Source organism: Haliotis rufescens, unplaced genomic scaffold (genome assembly GCF_023055435.1).
Source record: "Haliotis rufescens isolate VD_foot unplaced genomic scaffold, xgHalRufe1.0.p SCAF_12, whole genome shotgun sequence".
Classification (NCBI taxonomy): domain Eukaryota; kingdom Metazoa; phylum Mollusca; class Gastropoda; order Lepetellida; family Haliotidae; genus Haliotis; species Haliotis rufescens.
This window is the reverse complement of record NW_025963802.1, coordinates 20,657,136-20,674,153: the sequence shown is the minus strand read 5'-3', so window position 1 is coordinate 20,674,153 and position 17,018 is coordinate 20,657,136. Positions and strand designations below refer to the sequence as shown.

General features: G+C 38.4%; 1 protein-coding gene across 1 annotated transcript in view; it reads left to right on the top strand.

Moving 5' to 3' along the window:
* The window catches only part of LOC124150005 (tyrosine-protein kinase receptor torso-like), a 534,068-nt gene that overhangs the window by 500,494 nt on the left and 16,556 nt on the right, over positions 1-17,018 (top strand). The window contains exons 18-22 of the mRNA XM_046521879.2: positions 2,697-2,795; positions 3,034-3,095; positions 3,451-3,665; positions 4,349-4,486; positions 13,274-13,429. Of these exons, the coding sequence (XP_046377835.1) occupies positions 2,697-2,795; positions 3,034-3,095; positions 3,451-3,665; positions 4,349-4,486; positions 13,274-13,429 (670 nt within the window). The remainder of the gene's footprint in view (positions 1-2,696; positions 2,796-3,033; positions 3,096-3,450; positions 3,666-4,348; positions 4,487-13,273; positions 13,430-17,018) is intronic.

Below are 17,018 nucleotides of genomic sequence, written 5' to 3'. Positions count from 1 at the left end.
TTAGACTGTTCTTTTGATAATGATAGCAATTATCCCTGTAGTTTATCCATATTCCCGATGGTTTTTCTGACTCGATCGCCGAATGACGAGGGCAACGCCATGTTTGTTTATAAATAGTGAAAGTAGTCCCTACTTGACCTTTGATATTTGCATCTCTATCCACATATGACCCCAACAGATATCGTTTTTATCCGTTGGCTTTATTCTGCTGAGAAACCTACCAATTATATGATAAATATGTTCATATCAACTGAAAGAAGTCTAGTCGAATTGAGAATATAACTAAAGTCAAAATAAAACTTGCACAGGTTAAAATCCAGGGTCCTTCATCTTCGATCCGAAGTGCTACATGTTAAGTTTGCTGACGTGAGGCACTGTCTTCATTAGCTGATGAATGTCAACAAATACAACTTCAATATTTATATTGACAGACACAATCCATTAAACATCAAACTTTAATTATTTAAAGCAAACAGTATCAACGTGGAGAGATGGAGTGACATCCCTTGGTTTTACAAACGGCAGAAAATGGCGGCTACAGCAATGTCATTCACTTGAAATAAAAGTTGCACCCAGTAAAGTTAGAGTTGGAAAGAAATCCAGACCCGGCTAATGCTGCAAATGGATTGATATTAACGTACTGTGAACTTTGGGTGTGTGTTTGAGTTGGCTTCTGATTATGGGATTACTGCTTGAGATGGTGCGATTGGATTTCCCAAAGCAATACACGACAGTGTGGAGCTCCGCTCGATTGTAATCACGTAATCACTTGCATGTAAACAAGATTTGGTTCCATGCGTATACAAATTTTGGCGGAACTTTTACTACCAACATTTATTCCTTTGCAGGTGCATATCACGTCAAGGTTTGGTTCCTATCACACTGAAATTTGTTCTGGTCATGCAGGAACTTTCACACTAAATGTTCTACCTTGTGAAACGGTTATCTCCCAAAACCCCTACATCCCATTTCCCCTACAACCCAGTTCCCCTACAATTAGTTAAAACAACACGCGGCATTTACCTGTCTGGTATTATGAACTCACCTAAAGGAGAGATTAAGGTCTGGAGTAGAGGTAGTAGAAATGAAAGGGGTAGAGCTTTAGGGGACTAGGGGAAGTTGTTGTTTTTTTAAATAATGTAAGTGTAATGAAAGATGCCTATATGATGAGAAGACAATTTTTAAAAATTACAAAAATAACAATAGGAAGAAACAATTATTACACTGAGAAACTGAGATGGACGATTTACAGTTGAGATGGCTAGGTTTAGTATATAGATACTTGAAACTGACTAACATGACATCAACATGTCTGGGCCTCGCTATGTTGAGTTTGTTATGTCACAGAGAGGAAAGCCCCAAGTCCTATTTGATGGTTGGTTATCTTCACACTAAGAACGTCAAGAGACTGACTTGCGTACACTGGTAGTGTGTCAAGTCCACATGTAGAGGAAGACTCACGACAGTAGGAACCGTGATAAGGAATGATACAGAGGACACGTGGGTTGACGCAACGGACACCACACCAGATGTACCGAGAGCTGTCGCCTTCAACGACTACATCGTCACTACCTGGGTCGACCACGGAGCACGATTCCCCCTACCACTGTGGAACCATCACGGTAAAACAGGTCCCAGGACGAACAACAACCTGGAAGGCTTTTATAACCGACTCAACCGAGGTCTCCCTCACCGACATCCCAACATCTACTGATTTGTGGAGGTAGTCAGGAAGGTGGAACAGGCAGAACGATCTAAGATTTTACAGCTCGATTTTGGAGCAGCTCCAAGAGGCAGGAAGAGAGTGTACAGAGAGGTGGAGAACCGTCTTGAATAGACGAGTTGAATAGAGAGGTGAAATCCCCAATGCAGTTTCTAGATGCGGTTGGCCATTTCCTCAGGCTGGGATAAAGAGTGAATTGAACATTTGAGATGAAATGTATTATAATGTATTATGAATTTTGAAAAATGAACATTTTGTTATAATGTATTATGCATTTTGAAAAATGAACATTTTATTATAATGTATTATGAATTTTGAAAAATGAACATTTTATTATAATGTATTATGAAATTTGAATAATATCGTAATCGTAATTTAATATTTATCTCAATCTATTCGTATTTCTTGGGTTGTTCCATTGTATGAAATAGGTAATAGACTAGGGATTAGCAGTGCCATGGACCGTGAACTTTGTTGTCTTAAGCTGTAGGGGAAATGGGATGTAGGGGTTTTGGGAGGTTACCTGTGAAACTGTCAAGTATCTGAAAGCGGGATTTTATGATGGGGCTATATTAAAAATCTATTGGTTATTTTGTTTTTTGTTTTGTTTTTGGTACATGAATTTTATGCATGGAACAAATACTTGCAATTCCTTCAGTGTGTGAAAATTCCTATTAGACATTTCAATTAACATTTAAAAAAAAAAAAAATTCATTAAAACATAAATATATATATATCCTTTCTCTTTTCTCAGGTCCAATACACATCTTTGAACAACTGTTCTCTTTCATGAATGATAAATAAATATAAACTGAGTTTTTTTTATAAAGGCCAACATGCAGGTGCTAAGGTTATCATTGGCAATCCCTCATTGATTCACAATATGTTTATAATACCCCCAAGCATTTACCCTTACTCAATATGCAATAAACTCATGAAATATTCAAAGGTCAAGGTGTGGTATCACTTTCAGGTGAATATGGTGCTGACGGCTCGCAGGAGAGTCATTCAACCTTTGCATCCTCTATCCCATCATGTGATGATAAAGTCAATGCCGAAGTGTTTTTTGAAGGTATGTCCACTTTGACATCCATAATGTGAAAGACACTTTTACACCTGGACTACAGGTTTACATTGTTACAAAGGATGCAGCAATACCTCACTGGCAACAAAATTCACTACTATTGGTGTCAATGAGAAATCTTAAACCTTATTTCATTCAGCCCACATTTACAAGAGGTGGATAGTTTCTGCTCTGTTGTAGCTGTCATATTTTTTATAGCATTTGATGCATTGTATTTGTTTCACAGAAGAGAACTTCATTAACCAGACAACGCTGCTGTCATATGCACGTCAGGTTGCTCTTGGGATGGTAAGTGGTTTATGCAATGTTTATATTCAACATGTATGATGATCTATATCATGTTGAAATTTCTCTGACATGAGTGTCTTTATAGGCATTTAGAGGCACTATTATGGATATTAAAAACATTTATTCAGATGAATGAACAGGCAAGAAGTAGCCCAGAAATGTTATGTATGTATAATGAAGAAGTTGTTATGCATAATAATACTCCTTGTCATGAGTGTGTAATCGATGCGACTTCATAAGAAGTGTGTTTCCATCATTCCCTACATTGACTATACTGTTGTTAGGAATGTACATGAGATGGCACATATCACTTCATTATTGCCTCTTTTTATTTGAGAATAATGTTGTTTTTCAGGAGTTTCTATCACAGAAAAAATTTGTACATCGGGATTTAGCCACTCGTAATATATTAGTGTACAGTCACCGCCTGCTGAAGATATCAGATTTTGGTTTGTCACGTGATGTCTATGAGACTAACATCTACCAGCCCACTTCCGCCCGGAAACTCCCATACAAATGGATGGCACTGGAGTCTATATTTGACCATGTCTTCACAACAAAGAGTGATGTGTAAGCTATTCATTACATCCCATTGTATATATCACAAATGTATATATCTCAATTGGCTAAACAGATTGCAAATAGATTTATTTATACTTGTAAACATTTTCATTCAATAGCCATTATAGTAGCATGTTACAAAATATGTCATGTAGTAGGGCTGGGATGGGTAACTCGGGTACCCGGGTCGGGAGGGTACTGAGTAGGACCCGGGTACCCACAGGACTACCCTGACCCGTGGTTAGTCACGTGATATATTGTTTAATGACAAAAATTATCTGGAACACTATGGTTTCACTACAAGTCACTAATGCTCACATTTCTTTCTGACTATGCACCCATTCCTTCTGACTTTTCATATGGGTGAATAAAGATATAATTTAGGTCAACTTCAGAGTATGCATGACCAAATTGTTTAATACATGTTTCTAAATACGTTTTGCCAGGGCTATGGTAAAAAAATTCCCAATCGGACATTTTGTACCTATCTCTTGAGACCTACAGTGGATACCCGAGTAGGGTCGGGTAATAGGGGGTTGGGTACGCGGGTAGTAAATCTAGACTTGTCCCAGCCCTATTATGTAGACATTTCTTTTTAAATTTTGTGATGTCTTGTTTTCCTTTCTGTTATGACATTGCTAAGCTATTACAGAAACTGAAGGAGAGTTCTCTTTTATTTCTTGTGTTTGTAGGTGGTCTTTTGGAATACTTTTGTGGGAAATAGTAACACTTGGTGGTTGTCCATATCCTGGTATCCCCAACAAGGATCTGTTTCGGCTGCTAAAAGATGGCTATCGTATGGAAAAACCAGATAACTGCAGTCATGAAGTGTAAGTAGATCATTTAACTATTTACATTTTCTCATAAAGGCATGCAAGCACATATAGTTGTCTAAATGCAAAATCACATTGAAGTTTAACAAGCATCATACTTGAAACCATAAGCATAAATACAACTGGTGTCAAGGCTTCTGGTTGTGCTTGAGAAGGAGTAGGATGCGGGTTTGAGCTGCTCTGAGATACCCCATGGGCATTAAAGCAATCATCAACAAATGGCTACAAAATAACACAAAAAGACCTTCTACGTATGTCTATTTGTTGTAAGTTTCTTCATGGATTCTTGAGTGAGTAAACTTTAAAGATTTTGCACTGATATTACAACTGCAATCATGGCAGACACTAAGTCCAGGATAAGCACTCGCTCAATGGCTAATCAAGAAACTCTCATATTAAATGTTGAGAAACATATCTCTGAAAGGTTAGATGGCATTAAAGGTGATATTGACAAATGTTTGAGTAATTTTGAAACGAAATTGGGATGACAACAACAAGACGAGATCACGGAGGTACATGGGGAGGCAGACAGGTTGAAATGTCAAATTTAAGAGGAAACTGATAATTTTGAAATAACTTTTCTCCAAAAGGAAACCTGCGACAGGAAAACTATTTGTTATTTTATGGAATCTGAGAACAACCAAGTCAAGTGCCTGAGAAAGTACTGAGAAAATTGTTTGAGAATGAACTTAACTTTTCCGAAGCAACTGTGGATAACATCTACTTTATAGTAGCTCACCTTTTGCCTAGGAAACCCTTTCCAAATGACCAAAATCCAAACGCCCAAGCCCCAATCATTGCAAGTTTGTGTCTATCCCGGACAGAGACATGGTTCTCGGGGTTGATAGGCTGCTAAAGGGAAAGAGAATGTCCATCCTGCAGACCCTTCCACCCAAGACGAAGAAGCAGTGTGTTATTTTATATCGGAAATCTACAGAAATATATGTGCATCAACTTTGGGTGGACCATGTATTGGAGACACGTACTAGTGTAGCTCCCCCTGGGTCAAGCACACTGTGCTGAGTGGAATTCTGAACCCCCCATATCAAGCCTATTACCTCTGAACGGTGAACATCTACTGCATATCTAGAAGTTAATGTGATTCCCCTATTACCTCTGAACGGTGAACATCTACTGTATATCTAGAAGTTGATGTGATTCCCCTATTACCTCTGAACGGTGAACATCTACTGTATATCTAGAAGTTAATGTGATTCCCCTATTACCTCTGAACGGTGAACATCTACTGTATATCTAGAAGTTGATGTGATTCCCCTATTTCCTCTGAACGGTGAACATCTACTGTATATCTAGAAGTTAATGTGATTCCCCTATTACCTCTGAACGGTGAACATCTACTGCATATCTAGAAGTTAATGTGATTCCCCTATTACCTCTGAACGGTGAACATCTACTGTATATCTAGAAGTTAATGTGATTCCCCTATTACCTCTGAACGGTGAACATCTACTGTATATCTAGAAGTTAATGTGATTCCCCTATTACCTCTGAATGGTGAACATCTACTGCATATCTAGAAGTTAATGTGATTCCGCTATTTCCTCTGAACGGTGAACATCTACTGTATATCTAGAAGTTAATGTGATTCCCTATTACCTCTGCAAGGTGAACATCTACTGTATATCTAGAAGTTAATGTGAGTGCGAATTAAATGCGAAAAATGCGAGTGTTTTTTCTTCGGATTAATGAAACTCGCATTTATGTCTCTAAAATGACTATCAACAATAACACAGCCTCACTGCACACATTGGAAAGTGGAAATACCAATATATATACACAAACACGGTTTATTGAGCAGCAGTTGTAACAAGTACAGAACAATGTCATTTTAAGAATGAAGAATTGACCTTCACTTTGTGTGAGTTCATTGGAGTATGAACCTTTATAGAGTGAGGGCCAAACTGTATGAACGTCGGAGCTCTGACATTTCTCAATGTATACTGAAACACTGAGACCAAGAATTAAGGATTTTAAATGATCATAAAGAACGCTTATGCATGTTTTCATGCTAGGGAATTCCCAGGGGTTTCCCCAGGAATGTGGAAGTAGTCTGTCAGCATTTACGTCATTTCAAGAACACGATCTCGTGAAAAACGTATGAACATCAAATTGTGTCGTTCATACACTTAGAACGTCAATTTCGCGGTCATGTGACCGACCTCTCGTCTAATGGAAAAGCCGTATATCATGTAAACTTCAAATTAAAAAATTATTAGGAATTACACAATAGGCATCCGGTGAGTTATCATTGTGGTGGTCCAGAGTTCTACCCACTCGTGTCAAACTAGGCATCATTGGCCACTCCAATCAGTGAACTGTTGTTGGTTCAATGATTTTATTGCCTTTGAACTATCTTAATGGCTGTCAACAGAATAAATATAAACTGTGTGTTGTTTTTAGGAAAACACTGTGTATTATTATTACGGAAGTGCTTTACTCAGTGCTTATAAGCGGTGCTGATTGATTGGATTAATTTAAAGTTGGATTAAGGTAAGGATATGTATCATTCCACTGGGGATGTGGTGGTGGAAGTAGCATTTTTGGCTAGGGGTCAGCAGTTGTATTATTTTGGGGATGCATTAATTTCAAGATTTACAGTATATATAAATAATACAGACAACATCTATTAATTTCAGTGGATAGCATTTTCTGCCTATTTACAAGAAAGATGAGTTTCCCGAGTGTCACCAAAGACAGTGAATGTCTCTGTGTGTAATATTATTTGCACTATTGCAGACCTGTCAACCCTCCCGCATTTTGCGGGAGACTCCCGCAATTTGATGAAATCTCCCAGTCTCCCGCAGGATGGACTATTTCTCCCGCAAAACAGAATTTTTCATTATTTAAAAAATTCGCCTCCATTGTCCCGTGAGTAAAAACAATGAACGGGAAGTTTGCGTCCAGATCTGTCCGGTAGGCTCCCGGATTAGCGACCCTTATCACAGCCACCCGCAGGGGGACCCAGATGGGCCTTTGTCAAGTAATCAACTGGTAATTAAATTCATATGGTGAACGATTGAACAATGTAAACTGTTAAGAAAACTCGGATAGTCCTAACAGGTGACTGAAGGGTTGAACTTGAAATGAAAAATCAGCCAAGTATTCATCACTTCATGAAATGAACTGTTGTCTTCATGTTCTTAGCGTGTTTATTCTTCCATAATTTAAGAACGTAGATACATATGGCCAGTCCAGTTATACATAACGTTATTGGTTATCAGATTTGTCAGAAACTTTGTTAAAACATCAACATACCTCAAAGTTACGTCATTGAACTCTTGGAAATGAAAACAAAATAGGTCCTGCAAGCGCCGTCTTCAGAAACAACACTATGCGTGATTGGTTGATTCGGTAGTCGAAATAACAATGAGTTACACGATCAGGCTTCCTCACAGCTAGGATTTCAAAGTCAAAGTTTAAAGTGAAACTTATAAATTTCCTTTTGACTGTCATCGTGACTTGTGTGCACAGAAAATATCAAAACAGAACTTTATCAGATTTCACGAGAATGTATCATGTGATTATTTTACACGATTTGATTGGCTAATATTTTGCTTGCGTCCCCGATCTTCAATCTAATTTGCATACAACAGTACTAGTCAACCAATGAGATTAATACACATCAAGGTCAGATAGGTCAACAACGACAACGAGACTCATTTCATTCATAAATTGTAGTAAAACGTAATAGTACTTCCAAATATGGCATACATTTCTTGGAATGGAATAACGTGAACATTTCTAGGAAATTTAAGGAGCGAAGTAATGGGACTGTCAACAGACTACCGCAGACAAAAAAAACCCAGTATATCTTATTGAAATTAAGGGCGATGATGTTGCGTCAGGATAAATGCATTTGATATTTCTTTGGCGAATTTTGTAACCATCATCGCGCCAAATACTCAGAAAACCTGCATCGTAACGAAGCCTGACAACTGGTCAGATTGAACACGTCGTCAACTGGTCAAGCTACCGATTGTGAAATTTCAATACCTGTTCGCGTTTATCTGAGATGATCTTTGAACGAAAGTTATATGGGTAGATTGTGCTGGGTTTATTTTTGGAGGAGGAAAACGGAAACAGAAATTAAGCAAGCTGTACGTATAAGAAACTTATTGATTATTTATTGTTTCAAAATATTTGGTTTTCTTTGTAACATTATTAAAAATAAAAGTTGGAAATTATCTTATCTTCACTATCTTAAAAATCTCCCCCTTTGGTGTCAAATCTCCCCCATTTTGAAGTCAAATCTCCCACATTGTCATGATGAGGGGTTGACAGGTCTGCTATTGATGTGCACTCCACTTTCCAAAGGATCTGAATGACTACTTGGTAATATCCCAAGTATCTGTATTCTATATTATTAAACTTTTGAAAATACTATATCTACAGCATGCCACCACTGTCCAATGTCAAATATGTAGGAGATCACATAATTTAGTGTAATAACATAGGCGTAAGGGACATCTGGTGGCTATTTTTAGAACCAATAAGAAACATCCTATAAATTTGATGTAAGTACGTCTGGAAGTTGTATGTATCTTGTAGTCAATTATCTCTCTTATAACTCACACTTTGGCCATAAATCATACCTTTTGGTCATTTGGAGGGGTGAGTGTTTTCCTACTTGAGTGCTTGAGCCGCGTGTTGAATTTTCCGCCACGAGCTATGATGCGCCGAGCACAGTATGGTAGGAACGCCCTGATTGGTCGCGATCAGCGCTGCTGGCCAATGGCTGTATGACAGGAGTTTCCTCTGATTGGGTCAAGGGTCAGCCTAGTGGTATGTAAGGACCTGGTAAATGGGTGTCGTAAATCAGTCGCTATGACAACTTACCTCCATTACGTGAAGCTTGGACCCCAAGCTTACATGAGTCCAAATTGATATATGTGAACTTTTTCACCAACGAAAACAACCATGCAAATGTGAACAAAATCAGTTATATGAAATCCTTATGCAACAAATATATCTATGCAATGACTGTATGAAAGTGATCATCTAGCCAATTTGATTTAGTGCCAGTTTGAAAACTAACCAAGTGATCTTTGTAATGTGCAATTTCACTACAAGGTAATTGCCACTTTGCACAGGTTCAATAAATATATCATGGAGGTTCTTTGAATTCAGGAGTCTGGCTTGGCGGTGACTCAGTACCGAATAATGATAATGAGTAATGTCATAAAAAGTACAAATTAAACATCTCAGCAAATATTTCACATAAAGAAATTTGAAACAAGGAGTCTAACTTTACCTCGCGACTCAAACAGTACTTTTGGGTACTAATGCCCTTTTAAGTACAATGGGTGCTCTTCCCGTGTCTTTGACGGAGCTTGCCCAAATATTGTGGGTGCGATGCCCAAGAAAAAAAATTCCTAATTCCGACATCAAAACTCTGAAATGCTGAATACTGCTGTGCTGTTAATTACTTAATACTGACATACAATAAACATATGTTGCAGGGGTGGCTCACCCAAGAATATCCCTAATCTGAATTCAAAGTCCTAGACAATACATTCAATTTTGTACCAAACTGTGCACATTAATAACTTGTAACAAATACAAATTTTGTCGTTTAGATTTTTGAAATTACGAGTCGAGCTTTAAGGTGTGACTCGATAACCCTACAGCTTAGGTTTGTCTAGGCCCTAGTTGCAACTATATGTCTGGCGTGGCCTGGAGACATTTCAAAGATTCCCTACACAATAACTTCAAAGATCTAGCTTGACTAAAGATGTAATTTGGTGTATATTGCACATATACAAAACTGAATTTTGGAAAGACACATTTTGGCATTAATATACTGGCTTCGATTAAACATACCTGGTTGCACTATTCAACAGTCACACAATAAATATCCTTGATTGAGTCCATGTAAGTAAACACATATTAGTAAGTCCCCATGAGATATCTTGTACACAGTGTCCATCTTGTAGGTGCCCGTGAGGCGGTCTCTGTATTGTGCAGGGTCTGCATGAAGATGGCTGTGGTCGGGTCTCCGTGGGATAGGCGTGTATACTTCTTTTCTTAGGTCATGTGCAGGAACGACATCTTGAAGGGGAAGTCTTAGCAGTGTTGCTAAGATATTCGAGCAGGGTTTGGGATCGGAGAACTTGTTCTTGATTGGACAGGTTCTTGTTCTTTCTTCAATCTCATTATAGGCCGTTTCTTTATTCTTGGTGATTGGCTTTCAGGAAGGTAGTATATCCTTTTAATAAGAGACTGTCACTTCTTACTGTATTGTGAACCATATGCCATGCTGCAATGAGGTACAGGAAAGGACAGACTAAGAAGTCTGTCATACCCGATAGCGTGTGGTCTGATCTGACGTTGATTAATGAATAATTTCCATACTCGTATAAGCAAGGGGCCGACGTATGGTTCTCAGTAGGAAGTGACAACTTGGAGATGATGGCTTGCGGTATATACAGTTTTACTTTATACATGTAGATATATACATACGAAAGACACTATGTGCCAGGTCAGCACATAGTGGTAATGGTTGTTGTCTAGGTGCCCCAGAGCACCCAGCCTAACCCTAGCGAGGCTAAGGGTAAGACCTTTCTTTCTTCTTTTTCCTCAATCTCTCTCGATCAAGGCTTATTTAGCCAAGGTCACCTGACATTTAGTAAGTAATAAACATAAATGTAAACAGTAATTCATCAGCATGGCAGACGGTCGATGTACACAAAAATTAGGATTAACATCTTATAAATAACAGCAATTAAGTGTTTCAAGGCATATAGATGTCATGGCTCCAGGGTAATGAGGCTTTGCAATTAAATGTTCTTCATACATGGGTGTCGTAAATCAGTCGCTATGACACTTCTTTGATAGGCATTTAGAAGTTGGAGTACTAAGTAGGCTGTTGAATCCATCATGGAGTTGTCAACCTCTGCCTCTTCATGCACAGACTCCAGATTCAGGAATCAGTGACCAAGTTATCTTGAAGCGAGGTATTAGCACTTTTGTCAGGCTACAGAAGTAAACATATTACCATTAGGGAGGTAACTCTTATGCATGTCTCCATGTACAGATCTATTACATAACAGAATAATATAACAACATTGTAGCTATTACTTTGAAAAGATTAACTATAAAAAAATACAAACATATTTTAAAAAAACCCCTAGTAATATGTTTTCACAACAATGGTTTCCTGAAACATTTGTTATTGTCTCAAGGAACATGGGGAATTAAGTTGACACATGGTATACATGATACTGTTCACATTGATATATCTACTTTTCTACCTTTATATTACATAACTATTTAAACTGAAATGTGCCCTATTCTCATTCCTGATTCTGCAGGTACCACATGCATACTTTAACTTGTTTTATCTTCTGTGTTACACATGTGCGCTTTATGACAGTATAGGAACTTGCATCTATAGGTAGGTATGCTACAAAATTTCTTTGCACTGTGTTGATCCTCTGGATCAAAGTTGTCTGGTTCATTTGCTGTAGCAGGAACACGAGAGGCCTCAACGGTGACTGATCAATTGTTCCATATGTAAAACATGCCCAGCAATCTGCTGTACCAAAGTGCTACACTTATGGTTATTATTATTTTACATATATACAGTAAAAGCTTCAACTAAAATAACTTGATGTTGGAATATTTAATATCTGATAAAATATGAGTTTCAGATATTATTCATCCCACCAAATCACCAGTAGATTGGTAGAAAATGTGTATACAGCAGTTTGCTGGCTCAATTTACTAGAAAATGCACTCAGTAATCTATATTTCTGCATATAAAACAATGCCTAGCAGAACAGAAAATACAATTTAAATGATAAATCATCATGTTTAGTGATAAGATTTTCCCAAACAGATAAATTATCACATGAAATGTTGGTGGTATGATGGCTACCTAAGATCAATGTCATCTTTGAGATAAAACATGGTTGAATAATGTTTTGCACTTTAACTTGTACAATCCAGGGACTTGAGTAATTGTTCAACCTCAAGAAGTTGTCTGGACATAATGATTTCAACTGTATGCAGATAGTATACGTTTTCAAGATGTACTGCATTAGGCAGGTGTTATCTCAAACCAGAAGTGTGAAGTAAATTTAGCTTTCTTATGAAGGTAGCTGGAGGAGTGTCATGTACTGTTTAAAAGCTGTATTTCTCTACACTTGTGCAAATTTATTAAGCCAGAAGTACACATAATTAACCTTCTAAGGAATGTGCCTAGTGGAACAGACTTTCTTTTTTGACTTTGTCTTGCATTAGACTTAAGTTTTCTCAAACCTGAAAGGATGTATTAAAACAAAAATGATATAACGTTCTTGTTAGGTAACTGGAAGCATTGAATTCCTGTTTTAAAGTCATCAGATCCTGTGTTTTCTCTGACCACATGTAGTGTCAGACCAGAAATTAATGCATTTCAGTGTCAGACCAGAAATTAATACATTTCGGTTCCTCATTATGCTGGGAAGAGGCAGTCTGGTTTGATGTTGTTGCTGGCTTGTATTTCCATAAACCGAATATGTCATGTATCAGACTGGAAATACATTGTTATGAAATGATAGCTGGGACCTTTGGGACATAGCAGTGAAGAGGTACTTCTATTTATGCAAACATGTTTATAGTTATTTATATGGCTTATAGGTAGCACAAGGTTGTAGAGCAACAATGATTTACATCATTATTATCACATCTGATGTTTTGCCACAAAGCATTTTTAATTTTGGACCTTAATGTTACATCTCATATGTGAGAATGTCTGGAAGTAATGGTGATGCATTTTTCCAGCTATCAGATGATGTTGTCATGCTGGCACCCCAGGCCAGAAGACAGACCCTGTTTTGCTGAACTTCGGTACAAGATGGAGACACTGTTAGAGGCCACCCGCTCCTACATTGACCTCACAGTCAACGTAAGCCCTGACTACTACATGCAGGACTCTAGGTAATTAAGCCGTCCTATGTATACTAACAGAAAAACGTAACTGTGCTTCATGTAAACTTCAATAAATAAATTGATTCTGAAAGTAAATAATGCATCTTTCAATGCATAATCATGAAGACATTTCCTCGACTTTAAGGTCGTAATTCACAATGTGCATGTGCATGTTAATGCATGGCCTACAATTTGGATGTTTGTGTGTTTGTTGGGAGCATGATACAATGCCATGGCTTCCTGAAAATCAACATCTATTCTTGGATTGTTAGAAAATGAAGTTCCCAGACATTTTGATGTTCAACAAAAAACAATATCATCTCTTTGGTCGTCAACGTGTGATGTCATCTTACCAAAACAACCATATTAAGCATTCTACAGAATATATACCAAACTGTGACATGCTCACTTCTTTAGTAGCTTCCTGATAGCCAAATCTGCTGCTGCTAGCTTGGTTCCGACTAGATGAAATTTCAGGATGGGATGCTTTTTTGAAATGCAGTTTGTATCCATGGGCCACAACATCTAGCATCCAGCGGTTGGTTGTAACCTGCTTCCAACTTTAGGCGTATGACAGAAGACCCCCCTCCAACTGGCCCTGGAGTTGGCATTATGTTGATCCATGTGCCTTTGCAGCTAGGTTGATAGTTCATACTTCGTTCAGTTGGATCTTGTCTGACCTCGTCTATGACATGTCCCAATTTGCCGTTGAATCTCATGGGACCAGATATTGGTTGTGTCATTATCAACCTCTTCGTTCTGTTGAAAACTGCTCTTGAACAAATCTGTGCTAGTAGTTGTTGAGGCTGAACCCAGAGTAGCTGTGAAGACATCCAGACTTGGGTGGAGAGTAAGTCTTCCTGCATTCTGACTATGGTGTCTAGCAGGCTGTGAATGAGTCTGACTTGATCCGTCCTAAGATTTATAGGCCTCTCTCCGGATATGCCTTCATATGATGTCTGCAACAGTGGAATGATGTGAATGATTCCATCAACAAACTAGTTGATATAAGCACCAATGTCCATTGAATGTTTGGATGCCATGGACAGGTCCTTGATCCGTGAAGCAGGTTATGTGACAATAGTATTAGGGTTGCGTATTAGCTTCATAATGTCTTCGTCTAATACTTGATGATCCGGAAGTGGAGCATCGTGTGTTATATACAACTTCCGGTTCAATGTTAGTAATGGTAGCCGGTCATCATGTCTGAGTCCAATGATGTAAGCTTAGTCTTGGTTGGGTGGACGGTCTGGTACGATCCGAGCGGTCGGCTTGGGTACTGTCAGTTAATGGCAACCATACGGTTGAAGTGACGCTCCCATTACAGTCGGCTTGGTTACCATAGAGTCTGTGCGGTAACTGTACGGTGTCTTAGCTGGGGAGTATGGTACCCTCGCGAGACCTATGTGGAGATCTAGATGCCCGTGTATCATGGGAGGGTAAAGCTTGAGATCTTCTCCCTGGCTGGTCGGTATGGTCGGCTTGGCTACGCGGCTGGTCGGTAGGCCGTAAGGCCATGGCTGTGGTATAAACAGATGCGGCCTCTTGGCTGGAGGACTCTTCTTAGCCAATACCGTCTGCTTCTTCTTAAACATCTCCATATCCTGACTTATAGTTGAGAAGCATGACTCAAACATCGACTCCATCATCTCCTTTTGCTGTTTTGAAGAGTTTTTCTATCAAGTTCATAGAGAACACAGGAGATGATTCATTTGCCGGAGTAGGTGCTGAGATGGAGTCAGAGGCTAAGTCAGTGTCAGTAGCCGCAATGAAGGTGACTTTCTTCTTAGCTGCTACTCGTCTTCTAGCTTCAGTGAAAGCTTCATCTGTGCATTTTACCTCTCTGCACTTCCAGCAGTTGTTATGAGGATCTTACATGATCATAAAATGACCACACATCTTCCATGTAGGAGTAGTGGGAGACTCTGTTACGACCTCACAAATACCTCACACCTACTTTATACTTACGTAAGTATGACCGTCACTACAATTGATGTTAATATTGATTTAATGTGTCTGTTTTAGAAAACATTTAAAATAATCTTAGATTTATGTGACTACTACCAAGTACTAGATCATTACAACTATAACAATAGGTGTTGACTCTAGCACACACAGGAAAGAAGTGAGGTTTCCTGCCATTATGCACGTCTTAGCTTGGGTTGCTTTACTGCTATATTGGAAACAACTAATTGTGTAATTGACAGTGAAGAGGACGTCTGTTGAAAATCTGAAAATTTTAGTGTGACTGAAGCCAAACTACAGTATTTATGGCAAAGATGTAATAGAGGTAGGGCATCGCAAGAAATATATATTGCACACTTTTGTTATTTATTGAGTAACATGATGTGATCACGTGACTTGATCCAGTTGAAATGTTTATAATGAACTATGGTTATTACAAACTAAAATTAGTGGTCCCTTTGAGTTTGTTATAACCATAGTTTATTTTAGCTTATTTCTTTAGTGCCAATGTCTGAAGGCAACAGGGTGCCTGTTTACCCTGTGAAGTAGAAGTGCTATCCATTGCTATTAGTTCGTTAATCATCCAATCTGAGCTAAAAACATGTATCCTCATCGACAGCAGACCATGTGTATTGGCATTTGAGAAATTATGTCAAGGAGAGTTTTCTGCTTCACTTTGCCAAACATGGGAGTACATTGTTGTCCCAAGACAGGTATTACACTTCTTACTGCCTTACATATTCAAACTAAATCATCTTTCAGCTTATCAATTCAAACTAGTGTGTCACAGATACCTTTTTGCTTTGTATTTGGACAAGTCAATAGAGAATGACACGGTCACTTTGAATGACACTTTCCGTGAGAAAGACATATGGCAGAACAAAGCACCAGTGACCCTCCTGAAATTATTGGTTTTGCATTTGCATCAGATACCTTGCCACGTGAATGACAGTTCATTCTTTACATCCTACACTGCGGCTTGCATTGTAGGGGATGAGCGTAACTCCACCCTTTGTGAAGCGCTGATCCGCCTTTCCATTTAATTCCATCCTCTTGATGGTCCTCATGCTCTTATCTGATGCTCTTCTGCCCCGGGTTTCGTCAGACTTGAGAAAAATGAGCTTCTTCAACAGCACAGTTTGTCATTAGGAACAGGCTGAGTAAAAAACAGAAACAAGAACCCTGTGGCTGAGAAGGCCATAAGTAGTATAGGTAATGATGGTTCTGGCTCACTTCCACTGGAGCAGGATTCATATACCTATACTGCTACTACAGAGGGAATTTTTTATGCCAAAATGATGATGCGATTCAACGATAGTCATGAGATTAAGTTAGATTGGCTCTAGCTCACCAATTCCTGGGGCCAATCATTGCTTTAGATGAGTCTAAATGGTAATAAAAATATTCTTTATTATTTTTATCGATAAAGCGATATTCAACATTTTTATTAAGTTCTTCGTTCATTTTACTAGGAGACCAGACTATATAACTACACTCTTTTTGTAAATTGATAAGAAACAATTGATAACCGTATTTGGTTGGTTTGACATCACTGATATAATAAAAACCTTGTGGTAATTCTTTCCATTGAATAGCTTTCTCCATTATTATATATTTATGTTAGCATTTGTCT